This window comes from Vulpes vulpes, chromosome 13 (assembly GCF_048418805.1).
Source record: "Vulpes vulpes isolate BD-2025 chromosome 13, VulVul3, whole genome shotgun sequence".
Taxonomy (NCBI): domain Eukaryota; kingdom Metazoa; phylum Chordata; class Mammalia; order Carnivora; family Canidae; genus Vulpes; species Vulpes vulpes.
Genome location: NC_132792.1, coordinates 18,189,755 through 18,202,011, shown reverse-complemented (window position 1 = coordinate 18,202,011; position 12,257 = coordinate 18,189,755). Strand labels below are relative to the sequence as shown.

The window sequence follows — 12,257 nt, the reverse complement described above, 5'->3', positions numbered from 1 at the left end:
AATAAATTAATTAATTTACAAAAAGGTTTGATGCAGGCACCCAAGTGGCTTAGTGGGTTAAGTGGTTGACTCTTGGTATCTGCTCAGGTCATGATCTCGGGGCCCTGGAATCAAGCCTCCTGCAGGCTTTGCATTCAACGGAGGAATCTGCTTAAGAATTCCTCTCCATCTCCACCACCCCACACACTCTCTCAAAATAAATAAATCTTTTAAAAAATTAATTAATTAATTAGAAAGGTTTGATGAAATGCCACCCAGGCATTCATTCTCATTCTTCCCCCCACCTCCCTCTCTGCCCTCCCTTATCACACAGCTGGATTCAGTTCACTTATTTCATGATGCTTCTGGTGTTATGTCTTTTGCTAGCAAACATTTCAAGGATGAATGAAAGTATGTGACCTTCCTTCCTCCAACTAGATAAGTAGCTTAAAATGTCTTTTATATTCAGCTGAATTTTTAGGTTTCAGGATGATGAATTTTTATATTCATCTTTATATTATGTCAGTGGAATAGAAGCCAATTCCCCCTCTTATAGATAATCACTTTTTAAGGTCTCTGTGTTCACTAAAGTCAGCCTAATAATGTATAAGAGAAAAATGTAGCCACATTATTTATAAAAAGAATATATAAGTATGTCACTTTTTTCTTTTGGTAGATACATGACATTTCTCTCATGCTTTCTGAAAAGTAAAGGCACACAGCAAATCAGCATCTCTTTTCTTTTCCGAGTATCAACAACATTGTGAGCTTAATGCTTCCAGAACCCCCACTTTCCTCAGCAATTACATCCTCTTGTATTTGTATGGCTTCAGCTTTTGGCTGTGTCTGCTTTTCCTCCTATTTTATGTCTGATTAAATACCGAGCCAAGTCAACCCTGTTGGGAATGCCACCCATATGAAAGGGAAGTCTTCATAAGCCCCAGAAATTATAAATTGAATGGATAAATAATTATCACTTTTCAATTACAGCACAATTGTGAGAGCACAACTAGAATACTAGATATTGAATGTCAGCTTTGAATATTCTCATTTATTCTTGTGTAGGGGCTCATATTCTCAAGGAGCAGAGAACAAAATTTATCAACTTGTTTATGTCACAACATTTACTTTATTTATTTTTTTATAAATGTATTTTTTTATTGGTATTCAATTTGCCAACATATAGAATAACACCCGGTGCTCATCCCATCAAGTGCCCCCCTCAGTGCCCGTCACCCAGTCACCCCCACCCCCCCCGCCCACCTCCCCTTTCACCACACCTACTTCGTTTCCCAGAGTTAGGAGTCTTTCATGTTCTGTCTCCCTTTCTGATATTTCCCACTTATTTTTTCTCCTTTCCCCTTTATTCCCTTTCACTATTTTTTTATATTCCCCAAATGAAAGACCATATAATGTTTGTCCTTCTCCGATTGACTTACTTCACTCAGCATAATACCCTTCAGTTACATCCACATCCACAACATTTACTTTAAATAAAAGTCCTGTATAGTGTTGGGATCTGAGAAGTGAAGAATTAGAACCACCTCAAGATCCAGAGCCACCAATCACCATACCCCGAATGACTTTTCTTTCCCTCTCTTTACTTTTCTCTCCACAGAGTTTAAGTTATTTCTTCTGTGTTTACCAAAGAGTAAGTCGTCTATGTAGCAAATGGTTTTTGTTTTTAATATAGAGAATGTCATGTTAAAGTGTAGGGAGAACCAACTCTTTTTCGCTCTTGGGCATATAAACTATATGTTATTTAGCCATCGTTTATTTCTTGAGACTCTATGTATGTAATTTACGGCTATAAAAATGGATTTCTTAATCCAATTACTTTCTAAAACATCCTGTGTCTTAATTCACCCCTCTTCCACGGACTCCTGAGATTTAAGTGTCTTCCACTAGGATACTTGCCAAAACTTGACCTGGATATCTGGTTAAGATTTCACATTTTTCAGGCATGAAAAGGTGACAGAACTGTGTGTGGGAGATGGGCAAGATGTTCTTTGAAAGAAGGGAAGAAAAGACAGAAGAAGTAGGTTCTGTGTAGGAACTTCTATGACTGAAGGCTAAAGTCAATGTTTAGGAGTCTAAGAACAAGAAGACTTCAACCATTAGATTTCAGATGACATTCCAAATCTCTCACATCAATTATCCCATTTCTCCTTCACAGCAAAGCTATGCAAAGTTAAAAGTTTAATAAGTTTCCCAGAGCACTCCACTAGTCAAGTTGGCAGAACTGGGATCAAAACTGAGGTCATTGGGCCACCTGAGTGGCTCAGCAGTTGAGCATCTGCCTTTGTTTCAGGTCGTGATCCCAGGGTTCTGGGATCAAATACCACATCGGGTTCCCATCAAGGAGCCTACTTCTCCCTCTGCCTATGTCTCTGCCTCTCTCTGTTTGTCTCTCATGCATAAATAAATAAAATCTAAAAAAAAAAAAACCAACCCTGAGGTCATCTAAATCTAGAACTTTCACTAAAACTGCGAGATATTATTTTCTAAAATTCATTTAATCTAAGAGAGTGTTCAGTGAATTCCCAACTTAATTGTTTTTGTTCTTATCTGAAGCCATGTCTCTTTTAGCAGACTTTGGTTTAGATGAGTTTGAAAGGATGAGTAGATGAGGTATCATATTCCAATCACCATGCTAAGATAGATAACTAGCATGGTGTGTGACACTTCATAGGTGCTCACATTGTTGGATGAATGAATGGATGCACGTGTGACTGATTGATACTATGTCTGTTTACCTGCACTCTTCAAGGTTTTGTGACTACAGTTATCTGTGTTATACCTAAAGCTACGCTCACAAAGCAAATCCATGATATTCAGTATTTGTGTCATTATACTTTTAATGAGAAAGAGAGAGAGAGAGAGAACCCTTTTAAAAGCAAAATAATTCATTGAAAACAATGCAGGTGACACATGCAATTGTCACTTTTCTGTTCTGAGAGGAGAATTGGATTCCATCTGTGCCAGCCACACAGCTGGAGGATGAACACATGGAGACATTCGTTTCACAGAATGTGGTGCTCCTCAAGGTGCTAAAATCCAAATAAGTCCTTGAAAATTGAAGTGGAGCACTAAATATAGTGTGTCATAAAATTGAAGTCCCATAAGCTAAATGGCAGTATATCATCAGAACATGATGCTAATTGTAAAAACAACAACAGTGGTTGTAAAATAATACAGGTATACTTTATTGAGTTCTTACAATCTGCTTGGCATTATGCTTAACAGGTGTGGTCTGCTATCTCATCCAGTTTTTGTTTTCCCTGATTTGGTCATGGTTAGAGTCATTTGCACTATTGGAGAGGGAATATGGTGAATAAGGACTATTTGAATTTAACTCTTTCATCTTATCTTAGATGCTAAATTTACCCTCGGTGCTATAGGTGGTGGAGAGGTGGGAAGGTGAAGAATGGAGCATGGGTATGACTTCCAATCTACATCTTGGTATTTAAAGCCTGAGGAGACTAAATTGGTAGTCAAATTTCCACTTCAATTAAAAATATTTTTTAATGTACTTTGGGCCATTCTGGAATTTGTTTGGATCTAGAGTGTTTTTCTGGATTTATTTATGCCAGAGCCAGTGTTTTGTATAAGTCACAGTCCAAAGAGAAAACAGGAGGTATTAATAAATCTATTACAGAACTGTGTATTTTCAGGTTGTAATTTAAGATACTGTTGCCAAAGTCAGCTTGAGGATTTAAAAAAATCTCAATAAACTCAGAAAAGTTTGCCAGAAATAAATAACTTACCTACAAAATTTTGTAGCATTATTGAATGTGGTGATCTAGTAAATTTATATAAAAATTTGACTCTCCACAAAACAACCACTATTTGTAGATGTCGTATCAAAGTGTAATTGGCTTACTCCTTGGTCCAGGATATATTCAGCATCTCCTGAACCCAAGAATGCATTATTTATTAGGAACATTGTAGAACTACCACTGAATTAAGTGCATTTATCTTTGTGGGCAATATCATTCATTTAGCCAAAGTGACTAGTTTATCACCATTTAAAGACAGTGAAAATTCCATATGAATCATTAAGCTAAATGTTGGCATGGGACTCTCTTAATAGGGACCCACCTTTCTGAGATTTGGATATTCACATAATCAGAAGAATTACTCAAAGCAAATGAACATGATAAATATAGCTATAACCCTAGATTGCATTTGCTGGTGTTGAGGCAGCAGGAATGTGATGCTATTTCTGAAATACCTAAAGAGGCTGTCGTGCTAGTTGCCATTACTGATAAATGGGTTAATATGATTCTCAGTGGGTTGTGTTAGATTATTTTCCTAGGGATTTACAGCGTTTTAAATTTCACATTTCAAAAAAAGTTGCCAAGAATGAGTTCTTAAAAAAGAATTTTTATCTCTTTTTTACCATCATTTCATAAATTTCAGGACAAAAAAATGTACACAGCATGTTGTTAACCTAACTCAACAAATGTGAGTTGAATAAATGGATAAATGACTGAACAACAAAAAATTGTGATGATATCATTCAGAATAAAGGAAAGGCTTTACATGAAATATACTTAGTTTTAGGAAAAACTAGATGCATTGTCCTTAATATTCCAATTTCCCATACCCCCAGAAAACTCTTCACATACTATTAAACCACCCCTCTGTTTAGGGAGAATTGTGTAGACTAGCCACTAACTAGTTTAAAGTTAGCAGTGTTCTGGACATGCTGCTTATCCATCTGACTACCCATCACTGAATATTCACTGCCAGTCTTTTACTAGGCACCTACACTGAGCCAAACACATGGTAGTCTAGGGTTCCAGGATGCCAGAATGATGAAGACGCAGTCTGAGCCTTTAAGCAGAGTGACTTAGCTGGGAGAAAGAGATGAGCTCTCCCCACCACCAAAACAAACAAACAAACAGATATATGGTCTCTATTATTTTTGCAGCTCTCTGTGAGTCTATAATTATTTCAAAATCAAAAGTTAAAAAATGAATGGACATATGGTCATGGGACTAGCACTTTGCTGGGCATGGGGACACATGATGACATGAAACCATGAAACAATGAAACCCAGAGAGCCAGAGTTGAGTGGACAAAGGTAGAGAAGTGAACAGACAATGTGGGTACAGTATGGTAAGTGATCAGATGGAGGTTAAATAGTGGCTCAGACAACACGAGGAAAAGTATGGCTTAGATTGGGGGTGAGGTCAGGCAAAGCAGCCCCAGGGGAACTGGTTAGCCAATTTTTTTTTTTAAAGATTTTATTTATTTATTCATGATAGTCACACACACAGAGAGAGAGAGAGAGAGAGAGGCAGAGACAGGCAGAGGGAGAAGCAGGCTCCATGCACCGGGAGCCCGATGTGGGATTCGATCCCGGGTCTCCAGGATCGCGCCCCGGGCCAAAGGCAGGCGCCAAACCGCTGCGCCACCCAGGGATCCCCTGGTTAGCCAATTTTTAAAGTACATGGCACGTGGAAAGAATTTGGAATGGTGTGTGGACTACAAGCTTCATGTGGCATCTGTAGAATTAAACTCTGTAGACTTTTGCCCCTATTGCATGGAGACTTCTGGCTCCAGTGCTCAGTGGCCAGGATGCCAGGCACGCTCATCTGTTGTGTCTCCCCTGCAGTGTCCAACAAGCACCCATTTGTGGACAGCAACCTTCTCTACCAGTTCAGAATGAACTTCCGGCGGAGGCGCAGACTGATGGAGCTGCTCAATGAAAAATCTCCCTCCTCTCAGGAAACTCACGACAGCCCCTTCTGCCTGAGGAAGCAGAGCCATGACAATCGGAAATCTACCAGTTTTATGTCCGGTATGTCAGTTCCATTGTGTATCCAATCACCTGCATTTGTCTTTTGAGAAATAGTATAGTAATAACTCACCTTTGTGGAATGCTGTTCTCCAGCCCATTTTTATTTATTCATAACCAACAAGTATGAAAAAAAAAACCCAGCATGACCAAATTGTTCCTGGGCGGTCAATTTAGATGTCATGAAGACCGTCTTATAAAATTATGTCTTTGCATGATAGAAGGCTTCTTAAGTTCTCACTTTACCTTATTTACTTTTCATTTGTAAACAGTTCTTATATATCATTAATGATCCCGTTTTCTAAATCATAGCACTGAAAAGCTGTATGTTTTAATGGTGAGTAAAGACTTTTGAGGGGATATACAAGAAAAAGGCAATTAACTGATTGCCCATCCGTCATGAAGGGGTGATCCAGAACAAAGAAAACTTGTGAAAAGCAAACACAGGAGCTCATAAAACCTAGGGTGTCACATGGAAGGTCAAACAGTCCTATTTTTACAGTGAGCCCTGACAGAAATGATGCTGACGGATGTTCACAAAGATAGCCCCGCTCATCTGGAAAAAGTTAACTTGATGTCCCTTCTGTATAAGAAGTAGAGGTGCTTCAAGGGGTATCTTCAACTCCTCTGAAAATTTGGCATTGACCCAAGGAACTGGCTGGCCTCAGGTCTGGAAATTCAGGGTTTCACCTGAAACTCAGGGCACAGCAAGAATGTGTGTCTTGGTTATTTACAGCAGGTGGCAGTGAGAACACTCATAACTATATTGAGACTTTTCTGCACCCCTGGCCCTGAGCTAAGCTTGCTTGCATGAGTTTTATTATTTAAATCTGACTATATCCTAAGAGGAAGGATTTTTCTTATCCTCATTTTATGGGTGGAGAAACTGAGACCTGGATCAATGGAGGAGTTGACCCAAGGTCAGCCTAGACAGTGGTGGACAGAGCTGGATCTTAGACCAGTTCTGTATTAATTCCAATGCTTATGTTATATGTCTCTACCCTGATCCCCCTCATCAGACACATCTAGGGTGGAAGAAAGAATGAAGCAAGAGCCCCTCAGGCAAAGTAAGCACTTACAGACGGTCAGGAGCCCAGCCTGTGCTCAGATACACACCAGTAGTGTGTCACCGTAGAGCTGTGGTCTTCTGCAAATGCAGAGTAACTGTTCATGTTCTTTCTAGCGCTGAGGCCTGCCTGTTTCTTGTGGGCACGGGAGACCCGAAAAGTGACAATCATGACAGGGATAGAGTGGCTGTGGTCACTATAAAAGCCAGCATTTACTTTGTGCTTCCCATGTTCCAGGCACTAAGCAGGTACTCTCCACGGCTTCCTTCATTTGACCATACACCTTCTCCTCTCCTTGTCGAGAGCCACTGACTCTGCAGGCAAAGAGGACCAGGTCAGAGCACTAAACTGCTGCCTCACATACACTGTCAGAGCTAAATATGTGTTATTATGTTCTAATCTCCTTCGTCCGTGGCTCTGGGTAGCTAGTGACTTCATACTAAAATCAGGAGGCACTTATTATTACTGTTAATCCATTAAGTGTAGAGCCAGCAGTTGATTTATATCCTTCCTGGGACTGCTCAGCGTGGGCTCAACCACTCTTGAAATAACCTTGTATGTGCCTGAGTACATCCTCTTACAGTATATGGCCCACTCCTTGTACCAGCCCCCTGAGATCACATTATTCCCACTTCACAGCTGGGGAAGTGGAGGCTCCGAGACCTGAAGCAAAGTGCCTGAGGTCGTGCCATCAAGGAGTGGCACGTTGCCCTTCAAATTCTTGCTTCTCTGACTCAGAGGCCGGGTGCGTTTTCCTGGCGTGTGTGACTCGCCTGCCTCTATCCTGTGGCGGAAAGCCCACATGCTCCAGGGAACCAAAGCCACCATCCTCACGACCTTGTGTGTGTGTATGTGTTTCCGGCCCACACAGTCAGCCCCAGCAAGGAGATCAAGATTGTGTCTGCGGTGCGGAGGAGCAGCATGAGCAGCTGCGGCAGCAGTGGCTACTTCAGCAGCAGCCCCACGCTCAGCAGCAGCCCCCCTGTGCTCTGCAACCCCAAGTCCGGTGAGTAACCAAAAGGCAGCCCCCATTTCTAACCATGACTGGGCAGAGATGAAGGCTGGGTGGGTTCCTTGGGCAGCAGGTTCTCTGATGGGGGTGGGGGAGGTAGGGGCAACTAATACGTGGCAGTCTTGTTATGGCTACTCTGGGGGCCAACACCTGTTGAACACAAGGGAAGCACGTAGGTTTGGGCAGAGGGAGAATCAGGCTGCCCCACTACCCCTGAAGGGAGCTCTGGAGTTGGGGTGGCCCTTCAGAGTTGTCCCAACTGATGGCTGAGGTGGCCAGGCCTTTCAGCCCTCCTGTTGACCAGTTGTTAGGTGTTGGCTGCCCCTGGGAGGAGGGCATGACCTTAGGTAAGGCAGCTCTCTTCAGAGGTGGTTCCAAAGACAGTTGAAGGTATCAGCAGTTAGCAACTGGCAGAAGCCCCTCAGTTCTGAAGAGGGATTGAGCAGGTGCAAAGACCTTTTGGGTTCCCATATCTCCCAAAGAAGAGGCACAGATCTGTGCAAACCCAACTCTCTCTGAAATTGAATCTTGGTGCCTTGCAGTTTCAAATCCTCCTAATCAACCTCTGTGGCCTTTACATTAAAAACAAAAACAAAAACAAAAACAAAAACAAAAAACAAAAAACAAACAAACAAAAAAACAAAAAGGCTAGGCACAAAGACTGTTGATGAGCTTGTGCTTAGAAACAGTTCTTCCTTGACCCAATCAATTCTTCAGCCTGTGGGAACTCATCACTCACAGATCCTACTAGCCCTCACTGCTCCTTACCTACCTCTCCCAAGATTCGATTGCATGGTCCATCATAAAAATAATGATTGCTTTGAAAACACCCTCAACTCCCTTCATTTAGTGCTCTGTCCACCCTTAGTCTAGTCTGTCACCTTCAGGGAAGGGGCTTTGTTCCTTTGGCTTATGCTGTTCCCTCCTCACTGCACTTGGGGATACAAAGATGAAAGGTTGTGACTCCTTCCCTTGGTGAAAATATCATCTCTCTGTGGGGGGAACATGCTAGTGAGACTAAGGGCAAATAGATGTTCAAAGGGCTTTAAGAGAAAATTATTATTTAAGGCCGTTATCTAGGAAAGTGGGTATTTCACTTATTTTAACATTTTTCTGCTACCTTCTGGAGGTTTAGCTGGAAGAATAAAATCATAACCTCAACATATGAATGAAGAAACTTGCTTCCACACTGACTCTAGCTGGAAAATCATTGAGCCCATATGCAACTGGGTTTTTCAATTCATGGAACACTGCTGTTAAGGTAGAATGAGAAAGGAGAACTGTGTTCTTAGAAATAGGCTCTTTGAAGCCCCGATGGAAATCTGACAGGTGTCCCTAAAGTTAGAAGCAGGAGGGTGCAGTGTTAGGAAAGGGCCAGCTATGCTAAAGCCACTTTCCTTCTTTTGATTGCATACAATGGTAGAAAAAGAACAAAGTGTTAATTATGTAAATGAGCTACGCATCCACCTTTACTGAGGTGGGTTTTGCATCCTTTCCTCTTTCTCCTTGCCTATAGGCTCAAAGGGAAAAGTTTGCTGATAAGCAGGCATCAAGGAAAGGTCAGGTTGCCTTTTTTGGGTCTCAACTGTGGTTGCCTCAATTGTCTTAATCGTGGTTTGTAAATCCTAGGTCTTACCCATATTCTGACAAGCTTCTCCCTCACTCTTGTGGGAGGGTTTCCAGAGGGCGGTGAGCTCATGTGTGATTTTTTTTTTCCTCAAGCAGATAAGTAGGCATTCTCAGTAAGGGACTTAAAATTAATCATTATATTTACATCTGGATATATTTTTAGTACTGTGAATAAATGTCCTAAGCCAGACAAAAAAAAAAAAAAAAAAAGCTACAAATATTAGCATGATTAGTGTCCTTGGATGATTAAATAGCTTCTGAAGGACACAAAAAGAGAAAGCTAAAGGATAATTCTGTGGGCTTCATGATTTTTATATTTTTCAACAGAAGAAAGAGTGTATTAAAATAAATATTTTAATTTATAATTATTTTATCAGTATGGCAGTCAAATATTACAGTACAGTGTGATTCAAAACCATGATGAGATATTATCTCACACCTCTTAGAATGGCTGTTGTCAAAAAGACAAAAAATAATGTGTTGACAAGGATGTGGAGAAAAAGGAGGCCTTGTGCACTGTTGGTGGGAGTACAAATTGGTGCAGCCACTGTGGAAATTAGTTGGGGTTCCTCAAAAACCTAAAAACAGAACCATCATATAATCCAGCAATTCCACTTCTGGGTATTTATCCAAAGGTAGGAGAACACAAACTTGAAATGCTATTCACACCACCACGTTTGTCACGGCTTTATTCACAATAGCCAAGACGTAGAAACAACCTAAGGATCCATGGATAGATGTATAGATAAAGAAGATGAGTTATATATACATAATGGAATATTTTTATTATTATCTGACCATAAAAAAGGAGATCTTTCCACTTGCAACAACATGGATGGATTTTGAGAGCGTTATGCTATGTGAAATAAGTCAAACAAAAAGACAAGCATGTGGTCTCACTTATATGTGGAATGAAAAGAGAGAAAAACCAAACTCGCATTTACAGAGAACAGATTGGATGTGGCCAGAAGAATGAGGAAAGGTGGTCAAACAGTACAAACTTCCCATTATAAAATAAATAAGTCCCAGGATGTAATGTACAGCATGGTCACTATAGTTAATAATACTGTATTGCGTATTTCAAAGTTGCAAAGAAAAATCTTAAGAGTTCTTATCATAAGAAAAACAAGTTGTAACTATGTGAGTTAATAGGATGTTAACTGGATTTATTGTGGTGATCATTTCACAAAATACATGCATATATTGAATCATTATGCTGTAACCTCAAACTAATATAATTTTATATGGCAGGCATCTCTCAAAAAAAGAAAGAGAATGTGCATTAAAAGAAGTGGTCAGTATTATTGTCAAATATTATGGTGCAATGTGATTTCTATATCCAAATTCATACACCCAGAAATGGTTATGGGGAGTAGGGAGGGGATTGTCTGATAAAGAATTAAAAGGGCTTCAGTCCTCAACCATGGACCTCTTCTCTTAGCTCCTATTCATCTGAGAGGTTCTTTTCTTGATACTCAATCTACTCCCTCTTTTGGGGGCAACACAAATGCATGTTCTCTTTTATGAGCTTCCTGAAAGCAAAAGTCATCATCCTAGCTACCTGTCATCTCAACGAGAAGCACTTCATTGCCTTTAAAGGAAAGTGTTGGGGACAAGCTACCTGGTGGATCACCTAGATCTTACCCTATGCTGCCTTTTCTTTTTCTGCTGCACTCTTGTTCCAGTACTGACCTCTGACATCTGAATACTGCCAGCAAAAGGAATTGGAGGCTGGCACTTTGCCAGGTTAGGGGCCTGGTCTTGGCCACTCAAGTTTCTTTGTGACAACCAAGTTCATGATCTCCATACAACTGGGTTGGGAGGCTCCCTAGCTCCCCCCATTTGCTGGCTTCTCTGGATGGCCGTAGCAGTCCCCCTCTAGTTCTTAGCACAGGATGGATGGAGAAGTTTATTACAGTGGTCCCCCTTTTCCCTTTCTGGGGTGTCAGTGACCCAGGTCAAATGCAACCTGGAAGCAGATGATCCTCATTCCAACATAGCATCAGAAGCTCAGTAAGGGCCTAACACTCTGTCATAATGCCTGTGTCTCCTCAATGTGTCTCCTCATATAGGCATTTTATCATCTCACTTCATCACAGGAAGGGTGAGTACAGGACAATAAGATCTTTTGAGAGAGAGAGACCACTTCATATAACTTTTATTACAAAATATTCTTAAAACTATTCTATTTATTGATGTTTTATTCTAGTTATTGGTATTAATCTCTTACTGTGACTCATTTATGTATTAAACTTTATCATATATATATGCATGCATACGAAAAACAATGTAGTATCTATAGGTTTCAGTACCACCTGTGGCTTCAGGCACCCACTTCAGGGGGTCTTGGAAATGTATTCCCTACAGATAAGGAGGGACTACAGTATTGGCAGATTTTTAGGCAGCCAGCAGGTCAGGAATTGGCTGCTGTCTTTGCCATTTTGGTGGGCAGCATCAGCAAGCTGATAAGAACAAATGTCTTAGAACAACTCACCACTACCTTCTGGAGATTTTGAGTCTGTTCTACTCACAGAGAGGGAGTAGCATGGGAGGGAAACCATGTAGCACAGTGGCTGATAGGCACTGGCATCAAATGCCTGAGTTTGAATCCAGATTTTGCTACCCATTAGGGGTGAGGTGTTGTACAAAGCTCTTTGACTTTTTGAAGCTTCTGGTTTCTCACTAATAAAATAGGGACAGTGAGAAACCTAGCTAAATAGCTTTTGTGATGTCTAAATGAGATAATATATTTAGAGCACCTAGC

At 40.8% G+C, this 12,257-nt stretch overlaps 1 protein-coding gene across 1 annotated transcript in view; it reads left to right on the top strand.

The window, feature by feature from the left end:
- DEPTOR (DEP domain containing MTOR interacting protein) overlaps positions 1-12,257 on the top strand; it is a 132,179-nt gene that overhangs the window by 83,190 nt on the left and 36,732 nt on the right. Inside the window, exons 5-6 of the mRNA XM_072734019.1 lie at positions 5,603-5,788; positions 7,724-7,858. Coding sequence (XP_072590120.1) covers positions 5,603-5,788; positions 7,724-7,858 — 321 coding nt within the window. The remainder of the gene's footprint in view (positions 1-5,602; positions 5,789-7,723; positions 7,859-12,257) is intronic.